This window comes from Lemur catta, chromosome 15 (genome assembly GCF_020740605.2).
Source record: "Lemur catta isolate mLemCat1 chromosome 15, mLemCat1.pri, whole genome shotgun sequence".
NCBI lineage: Eukaryota > Metazoa > Chordata > Mammalia > Primates > Lemuridae > Lemur > Lemur catta.
In genome coordinates, this window is record NC_059142.1 from 41,833,772 (window position 1) to 41,855,570 (window position 21,799).

Consider the following 21,799-nt stretch of genomic DNA (forward strand, 5'->3'; position numbering starts at 1 on the left):
AAAGGGCTACAGAGAATGAGAACACTTTCCTATCCACTACTGGTCAAGAAGAAAGCAGAGAGAACCCCACTACCTCGGACAACTGAGAAAGCTGGTTGATGATGACGACTTTGACAACCCAGAGAGGAAGGCATCTAGCTAATGTGGAAGACGCTGCAAGACGTTGAGAAAGATGAGGCTAGAGCAGTAAGATGGGCCTGACATGGTGAGGATAAGAGAGTGATCTGGCAAAAACGATTGGAGCAGAGTGCTAAATGAGGGCCTTTTTCCATACTAAGCTTGTGTAGTCTTCTCACCTAGCCTTGGAATAACAGCAGGTTTCTATTTAGCTTGCCTCCATATTGGGGGGGGGTGGCGGCACAATTTAAGCTGCGGTAAGTTGTATACCAAACTACCACACAGGACCCTAAAGAAATAGTTTTTAAAACTGCAAAAAATTGAAATACATCACACCATACATGAAAATTAACTCAAAATGAATCATAGACCTAAAGATATTAATAACTATACAATTTCTGGAAGGAAACATAGGAGAAAAATCCTTGTTACTTTGGATTAGACAATGGGTTCTTTGACAAAAATGTCTTAGCTAAGACACAGAAAAGCACAAAGCACACAAGAAAAAAATTGCTAAATGAGAGTTAATCAAAACTAAAAACTTCTCTTCTTCAGAAAACACTTTTAATAGAATGAAAAGACAAACCACAACCGAGAGAAGATATCTACTAAACACATATCTCAAATGACTTATATCTAGAGTATAGAAAGCACTCTTAAAACTAAAAAAGAATAAATATCTAATTAAAATACGGGGTCAGATTTGAACAGACAATTCAGTAAAGAAGATATTTGCACACGAATAGACATTCCACATCATCAGCTATTAAAGAAATGCAAATTAAAACCACAATGAGATTCCACTACACACCTACTATTAGAAAGGCTATAATTTTTTTAAAAAAACTGAAATATAAGGATCTGCTGATGCTGTGAAGCAACTGCAACTTTCACACTGCCCATGGGAATGCAAAATGGTACAGCCACTTTAGGAAACAGTTTAGCAGTTTCTTAACAAGTTAAATATGCACTTAGCATGTGATGCAGCAATCCCACCCCTAGGTATTTGCCTGAAAGAAATGAAAGTATATGTTTCATGCATATGAGAGTTTTTAGCAGCTTTATTCATAATTGCCAAAAAACTGGAAACAACCCAGATGTCCATAAACTGATGAATGGGTAAACTGATATATCTATACAACTGGAATACTACTCAGCAATAAAAAGGAATGAACAGTTGTCCCTCAGTATCAATGGGGGATTGGTTCCAGGACTCTCTGGAGATACCAAAATCTGTGGATGCTCAAACGCCTGTATAAAATGATATGCTATTCGCATATAATCTCCAGTACACTTTAAATCATCTCTAGATTACTTAGAATACCTAATACAGTATAAATGCTATATAAATAGTTGTTATACTGTATTTTTAAAATTTATATTATTTTTATTGTTATTTTATATTTTTATTTTTTCCAAATATTCCCCATCTGTGGTTGGTTGAATCTGTGGATGAGGAGAGGACCAACTGGACTTATGGATACAACAACACGGATAGTAGCATAATCTCAAAAACCTTATGCTAAGTGAAAGAAGCCAAAGAGAAAAGGCTACACACTATTTGATTTCATTTATAAGACAGTCTGGAAAAGGCCAAACTATAGGAACAGAAATTAGATTGGTGGTTGCCAGGGGCTGGTGGTGGGAGGAGGGGATTGATTGCAGAGGAACATGAGAAGCCTTTTTAGGGCGACAGGAATGTTCTATGTTGGGAATGTGATGGTGGTTACATAACTATGCATTTGTCACAACTCTTTGAACTGTACACTTAAAAAGGGTGAATTTTAGCCTTAGCTAAAGCAAGAGCGAGACCTCGTCTCTACTAAAAAAATAGAAAGAAATTAGCTGGACAACTAAAAATATATATATATAAAAAAATTAGCCGGGCATGGTGGCACATGCCTGTAGTCCCTGCTACTCGGGAGGCTGAGGCAGGAGGATTGCTTGGGCCCAGGAGTTTGAGGTTGCTGTGAGCTAGGCTGATGCCTGGCACTCTAGTCCAGGCAACAGAGACTCTGTCTCAAAAAAAAAAAAAAAAAAAAAAAAAAAGGGGAATTTTATTACATGAAAAGTATACTTCAATAAACCTGACTTAAGAAAATAGAAACCTAAAAAAACAACTAAGTGAAAATTAATTTAAGAAAAAAAGTAACTTACAGTTTTTCCAACTCAAGAGTTTCCATGAGGATGTTCTCAATTGTTGTAAGTGAGACTTGTGTTGTTCCCACGTCTCTGAAGGAGAAAGCCCAAACAGTCATGATATGAACCCCAATACAAAAATTCTATACTTAAAAAGATATTTCAAAGACTTATCATCACTTCAATTTTGGCTTCTCTATAAAACAAGCCAGCTCAAGAGTTTATTTGCCATTGAAGATAATTCTAGACAGCTCTTATTGAAGAAATGTGATTATTATGTTCATTTGCATCGTCAAATGATGCAATGCCAATTAATGGCATTGAATAATAGAACTTACGTACTTTTAAACCATTATCTTCCCATTTTAGTATTGCATTCACCTCTCTTGATCATTTACTCTATTTTTTCTTTTTAAAATAGTGAACACCTATTCCTCCTTGCTTTCTGGGATAAATGATGTTCCTACATGCATCTGTGCATTCTATATCTGTATGTGTTCTTCAGCACTGCTCTCTTCCCCTGCTGGCTGTCTTACCCATCATACCTCCTTTCTTAATCCCTCGTCATTGCCAATAACTTTTTTTCAATAACCTAGTTAAAATTTAAATTATGACTTTTTAGCCTAAAGTCAAAATATTTGATCTTTGATGCAAATAAAATACAAGGGAAGAAATCATCCCATGACTCATGAGATTACTGTAATACTTACAGATATTTTAATGCTGGCAATTTATAAAGATATGAATCTTCAACAGTGGCCAGAGGATTTTGATTGAGAATTCTGAAAAAATGCAATGGAATTAAAATTACCTGCATTTTCCGTGTGCACGAGACTACATGAAAAGTTGATATTCATTTTTTAGTATGAAACTTGTAGGTAAAAAAAATCATTTTCTGTCTTTGCCTATAAATCACCCTTAGACTCTGTAAAACACTCTTCCTTTGGGAACTACCCACATTTCTAAAAGATAAAATGGAGACGAGAAAGAGAAAAAATAGGAAAAAAAAAGTGGATAGCAAGGAACAAATATGCCAATTATCCTCCATAATTCGAGGTGCTTGCCTTTCATCTCTAGAAATTAAAAAAATCATGGTTTAATACACACAGTTAAGAAAAATGTGGACCAAATCCTTGGCTTTAGAGCTAAAGAAAAAGAGATAAATCTAAGAGAAGGGAACTCTCATCACATACTCACACTGGTATTCTTGTATCACATCACAGCCTTGGTTACTTTGCACGTAATCACCTGTTCACGTGTCAGTCTCCTGGACTGTCAGCTCCTTGACAGCAGGGACCACACCTTATTGTCATTGTCATACCCGTGCCTGGCACAGTGTCTGAAATTTACTAGGTATTTAATAAATGTTCGTTGACAAATAATATTGTGTTTAAATATCAGTAACATGAATAAATTCATTTTTTGATGTAAATTTTATTCCAAACTGCTGGAACAGATTTCCTTTTCAATTCTTTAAAGCAAACAAAGAAACAAATAAACAAATAAAAATAAAACAAAAGAAATGGGAAGGAAGAGAAGGAAATCTGTCTTTAGGTTAACTCTACTCGGCCTGGCGTGGTGGCTCACGCCTGTAATCCTAGCTCTCTGGGAGGCTGAGGTGAGTGGATCGTTTGAGCTCAGGAGTTCGAGACCAGCCTGAGCAAGAGCGAGACCCTGTCTCTACTAAAAAAATAGAAAGAAATTAGCTGGACAACTAAAAATATATATGTAAAAAATTAGCCGGGCATGGTGGCGCATGCCTATAGTCCCAGCTACTCAGGAGGCTGAGGCGGGAGGATTGCTTGAGCCCAGGAGTTTGAGGTTGCTGTGAGGTAGGCGGATGCCAAGGTACTCTAGCCCGGGCAACAGAGTGAGACTCTGTCTCAAAAAAAAAAAAAAAAAAAAGAATAATAGGTTAACTCTACTCAAGAATCATCAGTATACTGCAGAACAATATAAAAATAACAATTATTACAACTGATATTTATTGCGCTGCAAGGCACTGGTGATTACCATTTCACATTTAATCCTCACAGTAAGCTCACATGGTAGATTTATTATCTCACTTTATAAATGAGGATACTGAGGCACAGAGAGGTTATATAACTTGCCCTAGATCACCAAGCTAGTTAGATGGAATTTAAACTCAGTACTGAATCCAAAGCCTGTGTTTATCTTCTATGAAGAAAAGAGGTTTAAAATAGTTGTTATTTTAACCTTAATTCTGAGAGAACTAAATATAAAATCCCTTTTCAAACTTCATCCACTCATGGGGAGAAGCTCTTGAGAATTACATTTCTCTTTTTATTCATTTTCCCTAATCATTTCCTGTGATTAAGTATTTGATTAGCCCATGATCATTGAGGCTTTAGAAATTTAAAACCATGTTGTAGGTGACATCAGTGAAAATGGTGGAGTAAAGACATCTGAAAATTCATCTCTTCATAAAAGCAACAACAAAAGATATGGCAAAAGTGTCCAGAATCAACTTTTTCAGAACTCCGGAAATTTGCCTAAAAGCTTACAGCAGCCCAAGGAGCATTTATTCAGGGAAAATGGCTGACTTTCTGTAAGAACAGTGAGATTGGTGTTGTTTTAGCTTGCCCTAGACCATTCCTCACTCCCCAGCTCAGTAGTAGCCTTGAAAAATGGCTCACATCCGAAGTACCCGAGGGAACAGAATGGAGCTGGATGGAGCTCCTTCAAAGCCTCATCCCCAATGAACTGTCATTATTTGACCTATCTGGTGGTTCCATGGAAGACCTTACTTGAAACGTTTGTCTTTATTTGACCCAACCATGAGCTGTCAGGTGCTAAAAGCCTCTCCCCAGAGGGTGTCTGTGGAAAACAATTCCAGGAAAAGTGTTTAACATCACAGGTGCATGAGGCAATGGATAAAAGTTGGGGCAAAAAAAGAAAAAAAGCCTAATTCAAAACCTTAATAGAAAACGCTGAGGAATAAGATGTCCATAGGGGCTTTGAAACACTCCAACGTATCCTTGGGAAAGTGGAAGACCATGAAACATATTCCTGGGAATCTGGAAGGTCATGCACAGGTTTAGGGCTGTGGGCATGGTCAGGAAAGACCTGAGAAGTCCCTAAACTCTCATCTCTGGCTGATCCTGAGGTTCTGCACAAGCAGTAAGGGAAAGCTAAGGTGGAGCTGGAAACTACCTTGCTGAGTGCTGAAGCTATGCCCTAACATGCACATGATGAACACAAAATCTATAAAGACGTATATGTGACAATAACAGTATAAAGGGAGATGTGAGAGTGGAACTTTAGAGAAGCAAAATTTTTGTATCCTATTGAAATTAAGTTGGAATTAATCTGAACTAGAATGTTGTAAAGTACGATTAAATGACTAGAATGTAATCCCAGGGCAACCAGTAAGAAAAAGGACTCAAAAAAATATAGTCAAAGAAATAAGGGAATTGAAATGGTATACTAGAAAATATCTATTTAACACAAAGAAGGCAATAATGGAGGAAGTGAGGAATGAAAAAGACATAAGACATAGAAAAAACAAGTAGCAAAGTGGCAGATGTAGATCCTACTTCATCACTAATTACATTAACTATAAATTTATTAGATTCTCCAATTAGAAGGCAGAAATTGGCAGAATGGATTTTAAAAAACATGATCCAACTATATGCTGTATCAGAAACTCACGTTAGATTGAGAGACACAAATAGGTTGAAACTAAAAGAATGGAAAAGATATATAATGCAAACAATAGCCAAAAGAAAAGCTGGAATGACTATCCTAATAACAGACAAAATAGACTTAACACAAAAATTGTTGCTAGAAACAAAGATGGACTTTTATAAGGACAAAAGATTCAATCCATTAAGAAGATAAAGTGATTATACATATATATGCATCTAAAAACAGAACCCTAAAAGACGTAAAACAATAGATAAATACGTAAAAAAATAGATAATTCAGCAATAGTGGCTGGAGACTTCAATACCCAACTTTCAATAAAGGATAGAACAACTAGACAGAAGATTAGCAAGGAAATGGAAGACTTGAACAACTATAAATGACTAGACATAACAGACACCTATAGAACACTTTCCAACATTAGGAACATTAAAATAGCAAAAGACACATTCTTCTCAAGTACACACAGAACATCCTCCTGGATAGACCATGTTAGATCATAAGACAAGTCCCACTAAATTTAAAAAGACTAAAATCGTACAAAATAGGTTCTCCAAGCATAGTGAAATGAAATTAGATATCAATAACAGAAATAAATTTGGGAAATTCACAAACATGTAGAAAGTAACATATTCCTAAATAACCAATGGGCCAAAGAAGAAATCATAAGAGAAATTAGAAAATACTTTGACATGAATCAAAAGGAAAATACATACGTCAATACAATGGGATGCAGCTAGAACAATGCTCAGAAGGAAATTTATAGATATAAATGCTGATGTTAAAAGTCTCAAGCCAATCACCTAAATATCCACCTGAACAAACTGGAAAAAAAAAAAAACTCAGTAAACTAAATGCAAAGCAAGAAAAACAAAGGAAATAATAAAGATTAGAGCAGAAATAAATGAAATAGAGAACAGAAAAACAATAGAGAAAGTCAACATAATCAAAATTGGTTCTTTGAAAATATCAACAAAACTGATAAACCTTTAGCTACACTGACCAAGAAAAAAAGAGAGAAGATTCAAATTATTTAAATCAGAAATGAAAGAGGAGACATTACTACTGACCTCACAGACACAAAAAGGGTCATAAGGGAAAACCATGACCAATTGTTTGCCAATAAATTCGGTACCCTGGATGAAATAGAAAGATATAGACTACTGAAACTGACTTGAGATAAAAACAGACAACCGACATTAGGATCCTCCATTTGTGCCTAGTGAAATCAAAACAGGGGGACACTCCATGTTGTCCTATTTCTTCCTCCTGCTGTAGAGCTTTCTTGTTTTCACTATGTCTGTGCTGGGGCAATGGAGGGAACGAGAGGGAACTGACGCAACAACTCAAGTCTGGGGATGCTACAAGCAACTCTTTTCCACAAACCAAATGATATGAATGCGTTTGGATTCCCAGTGGATACTGTCTTAAACCATTTGCATTTCTGGTTCAATTCCCTCATTTTACACATAAACTAAGGTGCACTGACACCTAATCTACTGCCTTTTTGATATCTTTATGGGAGTAAAATGTGGCACGCTTTTTATTTGCTTCAAAGTTTAAGAAATATCACTCTAAATAATTTTTTAAAATATACCTTATTAGAAGAGGAAAACCTAACTCTTTCTGTATAAACCTTTTGCTGTAGAACAATGAGACAGAATAAAGGCAGCTCACAAAATAAGGGAACATTTCTTACCTGTTTTTTTTTTTCTCCAAATTCTTCTATACGGTCCACACAGATGGGCTACATTTCCACTCTATTAACTGAGGAGACACAGCAGACTTGAGGGCTGAGGCATGCCATCACGGCCCTGAATGTACTGAAATCCTAACAGCTTTAGCAGAACAAATGTCCAAAGCAGGCAGTGAAAATAAATTTTAAATAGGACAAACTCCAAAACTACCTATGCTAGAATCCCAAGGCAGGCAGGGAGAACCGGTTCCTTGGCAGAAGGTAGACAAAGAACGAGGCAGAGTGACCTAGACCCTGTTGCGGTATGTCTGAAGGACTCGGGGATGGAGTCACCCTTTCCTTCCTTCATCCACACGGCTCCACGAGCCGTGAGAACACGTCTCCCACGCGAAGCTCCTCAATACGGGACCTCTGACGGCATCACCTGAGCCCTTTCTCGGGGGCAAAGTCTAAAGAATCTGAAATGGGGACCTGTACTTTAATCCAACTTCTGAGCATAGCCTTGGAGAGGACTCCTTGGCAGTGAAGAACAACGGAAGCAGCGAGGGCCCTGGAACCAGGCAGACCTGGGTTTGAATTCGGGCTCTGTCACTTTCTGGTGAAGTGACTTGAACAAGGACTATCTCTGAGCCTTACTGAGTAGCGTTCGCCTCACAAGGCAGGTTGGGGATGAAGTGAAAGCACGTGAAGGCACCTAGTGCGGCGCTGGCCACAGGGCCGGTCTCCGCGGTGGGGATGTCGTACCTGCGCGGGACAGGGCGCAGCAACCCTGGGCATGCCCAGTGGCGGCGCGGCCGGGAGCTCCGCAAGCGTGCAATTCTCAGAGGGAAATGCAGCTCTCTGCTCTAAAGGTCCTGTTCAAGTTAAAAACTAACTGTAAGATAAAACGCACAAAAAGGCAAATGGTCGTCATTCAGCTCCTATGACAAGGGAACGAGGAACTGTATTGAAAATTACTTGCAAAGCTTGTAAGTGGTTCCACCACTTACTAAAAGGTGTGAACCTAGGCAAGTTATCCGATGTCTCTGAGTTTCAACTTCCTCATCGGCAAAATGGGGATAACAATATGTACATCACAAGAGTTGTTGGGAACATGAAAATGAGAGATCACAGGAGGCAACATGTATCCATGTTTACCATGTGCAAGCCCTGTTCTAAGAACTTCAGGCATGTTATCTCACTGTATATAAGTACTTAGGTGCCTGAAACATAAACGTCACCTATTAAAGTTATGGGGAAGAGGAAGAAATAACTCAGCTTCCAGGAGAAGAGAAGATAGCTTGTTGTATAGGTGGGAAGAATAAGATGCAGCTGGGAGAAGAAAAGTATAATAGCTGCTGGGTGTGACAATCTCAAAACTTTTGAACCATTACAAATTAAACAGCCATGTTAAATCGCCCCAAAGGACAGACCTGAATTGTTATTTCCATCTTTAATGATTACGCCGCTCTGAATCTGAGAAAAAGCCGCCAGGATTCCAGTACATACCAAGACGTGATGACAATATCCCAACGATACCCTGAAGTGTGTAAGCTTTTGTGCATCTACAGCCTCCAGAGGAAGCCGAGGTTAGTGGACTGGGGGCAAGGAGAGCATTGATCCAATAGGGATGAAGGTCGGAGTTTCCTCTTATTCTTAGTGCTTCCTTTCTTGGCCTAAGGTTGATGTACCGCTGACATGTCAGCATGTGAACGTGCTCTATCTGAATAAGGCTTTCTACACTGTAGAGTCAGTTTCTAAAATGATGGAGCTTGTACTATTAGAACCAATGAAGTGACTAAAAGAATTTTTAAAAATAAGCCATCAGTCTGGACCTGTGTAGGTGAATGAAGGAGAAGCACTTTAAAGTCAGGAAAAAGAAAGGATAGTAACATTTAGGATTATCAACCACTGCTGGTTTTCCACTAAATATTTCAGCGGAAAGAAATACGATTATTACCATCATTTCAATAGCAGTACTTTACTAATAAGCTCTTGGTATGTCTTTTTTTGTTTTTTTGTTTTTTTTTTCAGACAGAGTCTCTCTCTGTTGCCCGGGCTAGAGTGCCGTGGCATCAGCCTAGCTCACAACAACCTCAAACTCCTGGGCTCCAGCAATCCTTCTGCCTCAGCCTCCTGAGTAGCTGGGACTGCAGGCATGTGCCACCATGCCCGGTTAATTTTCTCTCTGTATATTTGTAGCTGTCGAAATCATTTCTTTCTATTTTTTAGTAGAGACGGGGTCTCGCTCTTGCTCAGGCTGGTCTCGAACTCCTGACCTCGAACAATCCTCCCACCTCAGCCTCCCAGAGAGCTAGGATTACAGGCGTGAGCCACCGCGCCCAGCCTCTTGGTATGTCAGATTCAAAATAGACTGACCCTATATCACACTGCTGACTTGTTCACTCAGTGTTTGTCAATAACATAGAGGCTTCACCCAGGAGATTTCCTGGGTTGTAATTACCTGGAACCCAGGGGTGATTCTAGGCTTTGTGAGGCCTGAACCGTATCTAATTTGGGAAATCTTCTCTAATAAAAACACACAAAATTATGAATACAAAAACTGCTAGGGCCCCTCCCAGGACGTTGGAAGGTGCCGGTGTAAGCGAGGAGCCCTGAAGCTTAGGCTCCATTCAATTCATGATAAATCCACCCCAGCTGGGGCCTTTTTACAAACTTCTGCAATGCTGGGAAAAATATTGCTTCAACTTGTGAACAACCCAGAACTGTGTCATGTTGGTCATGAAATTACCGGCATCTTCCTTTGGCAACTGGCCTTTGGAAAGAGATGCAGTAGGCTTCTATCTCACTACAGTAAATTAGCTTTGTCTATTAGAAAGCTCTGACCCAAAACAAAGGAGCACAGCCCCCAACACACGCTCGGTAAACTGTGACCCTTGTGCCCATCTCTGAAAGTAACTGTGAACTAGGTGGAGGGGTACAGCTCTATTCGGATCCCATAACGGGAGCATTAATCTCTATCACCAGCTAGCTCTGGTTTCCTCATCACCGTGAAGCAAATGCCTTTTTCTGCTGTTTGAGATGAACACAGAAACTCGAGATAAACAAGTTGGTGCCTCCTCCACTGTGAGTCTTTCCTAACCCACCCCTCAATTCCTGTGCTGTCCCTTCCCCTACCTTGTCACCCGGCTGTGTAGACCCCAGCATGGCTCTCATGTCTTCTCATCATCATCCCTCTTTCTCCTGATATGAAAGCCTCTTGGGGACAAAGAGGCTTTGTCCTATTCCAACTTGCACCCCCAGCACTTAGTATAGTACCTGGCACACAGCAGGCATCACACTCATTAATTTTTACCAAACGTGATTCCGTGGGTTTTGTTTTTTTCTGGTGTTGCCTACATAATTAGAGTGAAACTTGGGTTCTTATGAGGGACTCTCAGTGTTATAAAATGTCCACTAAAGGTGGTGAGTTTAAGACATTTGTAAGAAGACTCCGCCTAAACCTCTTGGTGGAGGGATCCAATGAGTGTGCCCTCTGCTGGGAGGGCAAACAAAAAACACACCCACAGGGTTCCTCCCTAAGTGAGGCCTCAACAAAGTAACAAGGGGACAGAGGAGGCCCCTGAAGTTGGGCATTGGCAAAAACTGTTAATTCAGCCCCAGACACATCCTAAACCCCTTCCTCTAGCCCAAAATGAACTGTGGGAAATTAGACTTCTGAACCACAAGACAGGTGGACAGTCTTTTCCAGAGTCAGGTTTAGAGGAGGATCTTCACCTTGAGTCTAAAATCCCCTTCAGGCCACTGAACATACCCACTAGGATTTGCTTGTGTCACAGAGAAATCATGGAATTTTTGAGCTGAAAGAGAATAAAACCCACCCTTCTTGTTGAAGAGTAGTCAGGGAAGAAAGTATATGGAATTAGACTAGAGCAATGTATTTTCTTTACGAATATTTTTTGCACCGTAGCTTAACATAAATATTAACTTTTCCTACACTGCAAAGGTTCCTATTGCCCACAGATAATTCTTAACTTCTTAGGTATATACTTTTTGAAAAATAATGTTCTGGGTGATTGGGGAGAGAAGTGCCCTGTGGCAGGTTTTCAGGAATTCTTTCTGCTTTACCATCTAAAAGACACTGACACTGAGAAAGCATCCTGCACCTTTTGCTCCCTGGAGGACTTTGTGTTAAGCTCCCTTCTTTATGGCTACATGTTGCACACATTTCAGCAGTTAGAAACTCTGCACATGAGGAGGAATCAAAGTCATATTCAAAAGGAGGATTTCAAGGATAATTCGCATAACAGGGCTCCCATGACAAAGCTAATTGGAGCATTACTTGCTTGCTGTCTCTTATTGCCCAAACCGAAGATGAGTACTGGGGGAAAGCAGAGCCCGTCATATGTAAGTTACACAAGTCTCTTGGCCTCTTTGGACTTTAGTTTCCTCATTTGAAAAAAATGGATGGATCTTAAGACATACTTTTCAGAGTTCATGATGAGCTTATACCCAGTTAACCAGTAACTGTAGGATGCTTTTACACACAAATAGTTTTTTTTACATATGTTCATCTATTTCACTTACAACGTCTGTAAAAATTGCATTCCATGCCAAGCCTGAAATGTTCCAAAGGTCACTTCTGTCAGTGAATTGCAACCAAGATTTCTACAAAAGAAGAGAGAGACAAGCCAAAGAAGAAGAAGAAAAAAGATATTGTTTGAGAACATTTATCATTTGGCAGTGATCCTAATTCATATATGATGAAACATGCCCTCAATACTTTCTCCATACACTAAAGAAATCTCACTGTAGAAGATATCGGCTTACGATTTATACTTTCATATTTACACATGCAGTGCATTAGATACAAAACAGTGAGTGCTCAACCAATACTTGTGTTAAGAGATCTTTATTTCTCCAGAACAGAGTTTTACAGCTTCAGTGCTGTTGACATACTGGCCATGTAATTCCTTGTCGTGGGGCTTTGTCCTGTACTTTGCAGGTTGTTTAGCAACATCCCTGGCCTCTGCCTCCCAGGTGTCAGTAACATACCCACAGTTGTGACAGACAAAAATGTCTCCAGGCATTGCCAAATGTCAGCTGGGTACAAAATACATTGGATGAGAACCACTGTTCTATAATGATTCACTCTGATCTGTGTAATGATTCTCACACTCATCTTTTCTAGAGATGAAAAGGATTTGCTATATAATTTTAGTAACGTTCTACCAGTAAAATTTTAATATTTCAAAATGAATAGCAAAGAGGTTTACAATAGGTTTAATAAAAATTCCAAATAGAATGAAGTTATATTTGTAACTTACACAAACTGCAAAAACGGGAGGGTTTCAAATGTACCTCTTTCAATTGACTGTATTTTATTGCATGATAAATCTCTAGAAAAAAGAAGATATTTCTTTGATTAGCTATTAGATATCAAATTAGCAGGAACAAATAGCAGAGTTTAGAATGATAATACTGAATAAGTAGTTTTTGTCTACAGTGTCAACTTTTGGATTTGTATTAGAACTTTCCAGAGCCCCTAATCCTGCCTATACCTCTTCTAGAGTCTCACCTTCATGATTTTCATAAACATTTTTTATTTTATTTTAGTCTTTTTTTTTGAGATAGGGTCTCACTCATGCTCAGGCTGGTCTCGAACTCCTGAGATCAAGCAATCTTCCTGCCTTGGCCTCCCAGACTGCTAGGATTACAGGCATGAGCCACCAGTGCGTCTCGCCAATTTTCATAAATGAAATATGCAACTATAGATCTTGATAGATTTTAGATGAAATCTTTCCCTAGAGCAGGAGACTTGATTACATGACCTTCTGTAGTCTCATCAAATTCTAGATTATGAGCTCAAAGTTTTTGTCTTTCAATAAAATTTCTAACATGAGAAGAAATGATCTCACATTTATTCACCTTCCTGGTTTAATTCTGTTTTTCGAAGGCAGTTCAATACCAAAAGAAATAAAAGATATCCTTTCACATCATTTGAGAGGAAATTGCTCCTCTAATTAATATCTAACTTTGAACTAATTCAGAATTTTACCATATTAATAGAAATTCATTTTGGTTTTAATATTCCACAAAAGCAACTTGTTTGTTGTACAGTGATGGGACAACAAAAAACAACATGGAACTGGATTTTTATTTGAAAACACCCATTCTTGACTACAGTTGACTATTTCTGTCGATGCCAGCCTGTCCCTCACTCTTCACCTGGCTGGTATAACTCTGTCTGACTGGTGTCTCCATCTGTAGTCTCTTCCTTTCTAAACTATCCTGCACACAGTCACCGGATGAACTCTCCAGAAGTGTTCTCAAAGACCAGTACCTGGGAATTTATGGAAGCTGCAAATTCTTGGCCCTACTCTAAACTGACTGAATCCGAAACTGTGGGGGTGGCATCCAGAACCAAGGCCTAACAAGCCCTCCAAGTGCTTGTCAGGCAGGCTCAAGGTGGTCTTCAGCACTGCTGGTATAACATGGTTCCCCATCATGGCTCCTTTGCTTGGCATTCAAAGCCCTAGAAAATCTGGCTCCAGTCTCCTACTGTCCCTCCTTGTAATCTACAGGTAGTCACGGCATTCCTCAAATACTTTCTTGCGTTTTGCCTTTCTCCCCTTTTCCAAGTTTAGACTATTTTCCCAAAGATGTCTGTCTAAGGATACCCAATGGCCCTTTGAGGTCCTGTTCTAAGAGCATTGCTCTGGTAACATCTTCTCCGATCCACACTGAAGTCCTTTCTCCCTTTTCTGTGCTCCAGAAGCAATTTGTCTCTCTTAGTGCCCATGTCCATTTCTTCTTTTTGATACAGTTATCTTTGCGTCCCATTTCTTCTGAGTGTAAACTCCTTGAATGCGTGGACTATGTCTGGCTCATCTGCATGGCCCGCCGTGTTTAAAATTGACACACAAAAATCAAGCAAACTCAAATGTTTATAAAATGAATGAATAGCTGAGGAATGAACAGCACAAGAAAAGTAACTATTTTAAAAGAAATATAATTTTAATATTTGTGGTCCCTCTTCTGCACCTCTGCGACACTTTGTCATCTACTTAGTGCTTGTTGCATCATGGTTTGAGCTTATTTGTTTGTTTCCCCTGTGAGATGTTAAGTTCTTAGAAGGGTAGGAACCCTGTCTTACTCATCTGCCTCCAATATTGTCTGCCTCCAATATTAGGCACAGTGCTTGGCATATTCTTTCTTAGCTTTTTCTTTCATTGATTGGCATCTTTTAAATGAATGAGAATAGGTATGCTAACATGAAATAATTAGCTTACAAAGTATTTCATAGTGGAAGTAATAAAGGGCCTCCTCCATTGATCAATTAACTCATTTGCTTTTTTCCAAATGTGGCAGAGATTCCCAAGAAGACCAATACAAAAGTGGTCATCCCCTTAAAGCCTAGGAGGTTTGATAATTCAAAGGACTATTTGTAGTGTCATGTGAAGCTCTTTGTACCCACTTCCCTTAAGCCTTCTACATTTGAAAGAAGACTCTATTTGTGCAAGAGGATCATTAATTAGCTTTATGAGGATTAATGATGTACATACTTCTGGACCTCATGGACAAAGGATAAGAATCAAACTTTCATACCAAAGAATATAGTATCTTCTTATCTCTAAACAGATAGAAATACTACGCAAATATTCCCTCCTTGGCAACAAGGCTGGAGAGATTTTTATTTTGTAATTAGTGAAGAATTAGGAGCATTTCTGATATGCTTACTTAGTGTAAACATTTCTAGCTATACCACTTAATCATCATTCTAAACAACCGTTTTTAATATAACAATTCCTGCAATAAAATCCTTAATACCAGTCTATTCTCTTAAATATATTTTAATATTCTTGATATTATTTATATTAATATAATTCATGTTATTTAATATTTAAATGTTAATTTAATTCAGATTAAATTATCAAAATATTCTGGACTAATGGCATTCGAACTAGTATAGATGGTCCATATTTTCCTTTCCTTTAGGCAATGACTTGAGGTAAACTTTAATTCCTCTCATTCTACTAAACCAACGTTTTAAAATCTTTTTCTGAAGGCTAGAGAGTGACTATTTTAGGCTTTATGGGCCACATACAGACTCGGTTGTATATTCTTGTTTCTATTCTTTTCTTTTCTTTTCCTTTTACAGCGCTTTGAAAATGTAAACCATTCTTTACTTATGGGGTGTATATAAAAACAGACTGTGGATTAGATTTGATCTATGGGTTGTAGACTAAATATAAATATAAGCAGATGGTGTATGAACACTTATAAAACAAGGTTTACATGGGTGTCAATAATTGCTCAGATCTTATTACTACTTTTTCCCTATAAGTGAAGTTCCTTTCTGTCTGTACCTTGTCTATATGATTTAAAAAACCGAAAATGCATAGGAAGTATCTGATGCTAGAGATGGGCTAAAACCCTACAGAGATTTAGAGAACTGCAGAATTTTATTGCTGGAAGAAATTTCAGAGATTGTCTAATTTGAATCTCTTATTTACTTTGCAGATAATATCACTAAAGGCTCATAAATAAATATGATTAACTAAGTAACTTACAAATACCGGAGGGATAGGAGGCCTTCAAATGAATCTTTGCGTAATTCCGTCAAATTGTTTTCACTGAGAATTCTGGAAAATGGAAAGGTTATTTCTGGATCAAAATGCAAACTAGCAACAACTATTTGCTACACAGGACTAACTCCTATCTATGGAGGAAACCTGGGTCACAGTGCTGCCCGAATGCCCTAATTCTGAATTAACTTCAAGATGGTAATATCTGCTCTGTTTTCAAACCTTATCTCACGTTCTCCTTTTTGTGTCCATCTCTCTCCAACATGTGCATGAACGTGTCTGCGCGCGCGCACACACACACACACACACACACACACACACACACACACACCTCTACCTGCTCTTCCCACCAAATTTGTATTTAATGCCTACTCTTCCAAAGTCCCTATTAGAATCCAACTCTGGTAGCACACCAAGATCAGCAGAACTGCCATTTTCTCATCTCTTTCCCTAAATATTATTATGAAAGCCCCACATGGACCTATGTCAGGGCCACAAACAAGCTATTAGGTTTTTCCCCATTAAAAAAATCTTTTTGAGAACTACAAGGCGCACAACATGCACATAACATAAATGTTCAGTTTAACAATCAGGAAGCAGATGCCCATGCAATATCATCATGTCAGGAAAGAGCACTGCGAGCATCCAGAAGCCCCGAGGGCCCTTTCCAATCACAACCCTCTCTCTAACCCCTGCAGGTAACCACTCTCCTGACTTTTATCGTAATTTCCTTGCGTTTAAAATGTAGTGTTACCTATTATATGTCAGCCATAAGCAACATACTTTAGTTTGCCTTTTCTTGAATTTTATGTAAACGGAATCTCATTGCACATATGACTTTCTATCTTGCCTCTTTCACTCAACATTCTGTTTCTAAATTTAGGATGCTGCTGCACGTAGCTGAGGTTGGCGCCTTTCGGTGCCTGTATGGCGCGTCCCACAGGTCACCACTAGCTACATGTGGTTCCTGAGGTCTTGTGTGTGGCTCAGTGTGACTGGGCAACTGAATCTTTAATGTCAGTAATTTTAATTATTTTTAAATTTAAGAGCTGATACTCAATGCAGTTATTAGAAAATGTTTAAGTGCGTTTTTCACCAATGTGACTATAGGATGCTACTTTATTTTTTCTTTTGAGACAGAGTCTCACTCTGTTGCCCGGGCTAGAGTGAGTGCCCTGGCGTCAGCCTAGCTCACAGCAACCTCAAACTCCTGGGCTCAGGCAATCCTTCTGCCTCAGCCTCCCGAGTACCTGGGACTACAGGCATGCGCCACTATGCCCGGCTAATTTTTTCTATATATTTTTAGTTGTCCAGATAATTTCTTTCTATTTTTAGTAGAGGCGGGGTCTCACTCTTGCTCAGGCTGGTCTCGAACTCCTGACCTGGAGCGATCCTCCGGCCTCGGCCTCCCAGAGTGCTAGGATTACAGGCATGAGCCACCACGCCTGGCCAGGATGCTACTTTCTAAACTGCATATTTTATGAAATCTAAATGTAGATTAAGTATTTATGATGAAAATTCACCAACCAAATTTAGACTTCAAAAGAGCATGGAAAAAATAATGTGAACTCTTTAATAATAATTTTAGGCTAATTATATATTGAAATAATAATACTCTGGATGCAATGATAATATTGGAATGATAATATTTTAGATATATGCGTTAAATAAAATATATTAATGTTTGTTTCTACTTTTATTTTTTGAGTGACTACCAGAAAATTTAAGATTACATATGTGGCTCACACCAGGCTTTTATTGAATAATGCTGCCTTAGGGTATTTCATTGTATCACTATACCACAATTTATTTATTCATCTACTGTTGATGAATATTGAGATTTTTCTAGTTTTGAGTTATTACAAACAATGCTGCTTTGAACATTCTTGTACATGTATTCCGATAATACTTTTGCCTGAGTTTCTCTAGGATGTAATAGGAGTACAAAATTGTTTTCCTAAGAGATTGTGCTATTTCAAGTTGGTAGATTGAGAACATGCCACGTCTCTACCCCTCCAACCTCCACCAAATCCCTAAAAATGATAGGATAGATATAATTAAAAATTTCACAACCTTAGCTCAAAACTTGCAAGCAGCTTTACAAATGCTCCCCCATGAGAAATGCGCTGGAGCTATCTGCAGGGTTATTGGTTGGGATACTACAGGAGGAGCAGCCAGAGGCACACGTCAACCCCATATACTTCCTCCTTGGACCAGGCAGCAAAGGTGTCTTCCTCCAGGCAGGAGCAATTGGCCTTAAAAGGGGGCAGGGTCCTGGAACCCTGGAGGAAGGGCACACACTCCCCTACTAGCTGCCTCCCGCCCCTTCCTTATTCTCAGAGGAATCCACCTGTAACACAAGCCCCGGCACCTCATTTCACCTCTCCCCTGCAGCTGGAAAACAGAAGCAGCAGAATTTCAACTGCAAAGATGAATTACATTCAGGAGGGACCAAACAACAAGAGAAAGCTAACTGCAGTAAGGACAGAAAGCAAACTCAAAAACAACGGATTAGTTAACAGAGAAAGCACGAGAGGACTTTAGAATAGCAGCATTAATATCCACAGACAGATGTAAGCGGATAGTTTATCCACAAAAAGGAATCGACTAAAGATTATACAAATATAAGGGGTTATTAATAGAAAACTCAGTATATGGGCTGGGCATGGTGGTTCATGCCTGTAATCCCAGCACTTTGGGAAGCCGAGGTGGGAGGACTGCTTGAGGTCAGGAGTTCGAGACCCTGTCTCTACAAAACAATTTTAAAAATTAGGTGGGCATGGTGGCACACACTTGTAGTTTCAGCTACTTGGGAGGCTGAGCCAAGAGGACAGCTTGAGCCCAGGAGTTGGAGGCTGCAGTGAGCTATGATCATGCCACTGCATAGCCTAGTGGATAGAGTGACACCCTGTCTCTTAACAGAAAACAAAACAAAATAAAAACCTCAGCATATGAATAGCAGAAAGGACAGTGGAACAGGAATGATCCTGAGACAAGCCTGACACCTGGGCCTGCCCAAGAAATGTTACAGCCTTCACTTCAGCTACTCTTATAGTAAAGACTAGGGACCTCTTGGGGGAGGGGTACTGCACTGTTTCTAGAACCCGATGAACAAGCAGGCACATAGCTATTTCTCCAAAACAGTGGGGAAAGGAAGTGGTAGCAAGCCAATACGGAAGAAATCCTCTAAGATGTCCAAGGCAAGCTCCTTTTGCCTGGGAGAATCCATTTCTTTGCAAATGGTATCAACAGCTGTCCATCCTTTGGGAGCTTTCAGGAACTGAGAGCATGCTATGTTGCCTTATGAAATTATTTCCATCAAGTTCTGTATTCTTTGACATTTAAAACAATCTGCTTCCCCTCACTGCATCTGTTGGTCACATATTTATATTAATTTCATCTCATTGTTTATGACAATAAAATTCTACTACCTAGAAAGCATGCATGCCACTGAAATTAAGGGCTGTTCTCAGTTATAAGGTGGTCCATATCATACACAATATAGTTACATATATATTAAAAATATTATCATTAGGCCGGGCTTGGCGGCTCATGCCTGTAATCCCAGCACTTTGGGAGGCTGAGGTGGGAGGATTGCTTGAGGCCAAGAGTTCGAGACCAGCCTGAGCAAGAGCAAGACCCATCTCTACAAAAAAATGGAAATATTAGGCAGGCATGGTGGCATGTGCCTATAGTTCCAGCTACGTGGGAGGCTGTGCAGAAGGATCACTTGAGCCCAGGTGTTTGAGGCTGTAGTGAGCTGTGATGAGACCACTACACTCTAGCCTGGGTGACAGAGTAAGACCCTGTCTCAAAAAAGAAAAAAAAAAGGCTATCATTAAAATAAAAACACAAAAACTTTAATTCCCAAAAAGAACTCTTGGAACCCTGAGAATGCATCAGCTTCTGTCTGACCGCACCTGAAATCCATCGTGTTGGAAGGAACAGTGATGGTCAGAATACATGTGAAGGGGGAACCAGGCAATTTGACTTCTCACTTTGGTTAGCTAATACTTTCATGTTTCCATGGAAATGTCCAAAAAGGAAAAACAAATCAATGTGTCCAACAAGGTTTATAGTAACCCTCTTCATAACTAGAAAATGTTGACAAAACCCAACCTCCCTATCACATAACAAAACTGCATGGATATACTACGGGCAATATACAAAAAAGATATAGGAAATGATGGCGAATGAAAAAAATCCAGACAAAAATGAAATATTTATTAATTTTAACTTTAAAAATATTTTAAATTAATGGAGCTTCTTTCTGCAAAGTTGTCTGAATGACAGGACAGGACGGTAAAAACTTAAGAAGTAACAATAAATTCAGCTTAGAAGGAAAGTTTACCCTGAGAAGTGGGTAAGTCATCAAAAGATTACCCAAAAAAAGAGCTTGAAATAAGCAACTGGAATAAAATACATTAATTTATTGAACTCCAAATGTTTATTTTGATTGAAACAAAAATTTTAAAACTATAGGGAATCAATCAGTTATTTCCAGATCTAAAATTTTCTCAACCACGACAATATCCAAACCAGGCCTAAAGTAAAATTGAAGACATCCAGGTTTTGTATTTTTTTTTTTTTTTTGAGACAGAGTGTCATTCTGTTGCCCAGGCTAGAGTGGCATGGCGTCAGCCTAGCTCACAGCGACTTCAAACTCCTGGGCTCAGACAATCCTCCTGCCTCAGCCTCCCAAAGGAGCTGGGACTACAGGCATGCGCCACCCGTCCTGGTTCATTTTTTTTCTCTTTTTAGTAGAGACAGGGTCTCACTCTTGCTCAGGCTGGTCTCAAACTCCTGAGCTCAAGCAGTCCTCCTGCCTCGGCCTCCCAGAGTGCTAGGATTACAGGCATGAGCCACCGCGCCTGGCCAATACATCCACGTTTAACTCCTGAACTTCACAATATTAATTCTTGATTCTATATAATAGACAATTAGCCTTCACGCTGTCTTGTAACTTTTAGGAAATTGAGAGAACTCAAGGTTTATTTGGGTTTAAATATACATATAATGCAAACAGTAGGCCATTCTGAAATTGATTGACTCTCCTTTCCCTCCTTTCTCTCTCTTTTAATCACTTATCAGGACTTGAAATTATATCTATTATATTTATACATTTATCGGTATATTTATAAGCCCCTTGAGAACTGGGATATTTGCTTTGTTTTGTTCCTGGGCCGGTATCCCTGGCACATAGTAGATGCTCCATAAATATTTGTTGAATGAATGAATGAAGCGACAGATATCAGTTTTCAGATTTACTACTTTTACTTAAAACAAATCGTCCATTTATTATTATTTGTGAGGATAAGTACAGCTTTGCAGGAAGAGAAATGTCTTTCTTCTCCCCTACATTTGTAACTCAATCTTGTATGAGATAAAACCTTTTGAGAATCTCATAAAAGCTATGGATCCTTTTCCCAGAAAACTGCACTTTCCTGAATATATGCAAACATATGTATGTAGTTTCCATTTGTGGATCTCCCCTTTAGGGCAGAGGTCCATGAAAAGAACAGATTGAATTCAGGGGGCCACACCTGAATGTGAAGTAAAATTACATCTCTATTTTCACAAATAGAAATTCAGAAATCAATGATGATATGACACATAAATTATTGTGAAATGCCAGTTAATTACTTTGAATGTA

The 21,799-nt window shown here is 39.0% G+C and overlaps 1 protein-coding gene across 3 annotated transcripts in view; it reads right to left on the bottom strand.

Moving 5' to 3' along the window:
* LOC123620547 (leucine-rich repeat-containing protein 37A3-like) overlaps positions 1 to 21,799 on the bottom strand; it is a 54,059-nt gene that overhangs the window by 17,305 nt on the left and 14,955 nt on the right. For 2 of the 3 annotated variants that reach the window (XM_045525876.1, XM_045525877.1), the window contains exons 5-9: positions 16,132 to 16,203; positions 12,886 to 12,957; positions 12,146 to 12,226; positions 2,967 to 3,038; positions 2,275 to 2,349 (exon numbers count right to left, since the gene is read on the bottom strand). In XM_045525876.1, the coding sequence (XP_045381832.1) occupies positions 2,275 to 2,349; positions 2,967 to 3,038; positions 12,146 to 12,226; positions 12,886 to 12,957; positions 16,132 to 16,203 (372 nt within the window). The remainder of the gene's footprint in view (positions 1 to 2,274; positions 2,350 to 2,966; positions 3,039 to 12,145; positions 12,227 to 12,885; positions 12,958 to 16,131; positions 16,204 to 21,799) is intronic. The other variant, XM_045525878.1, reaches the window with a different exon arrangement.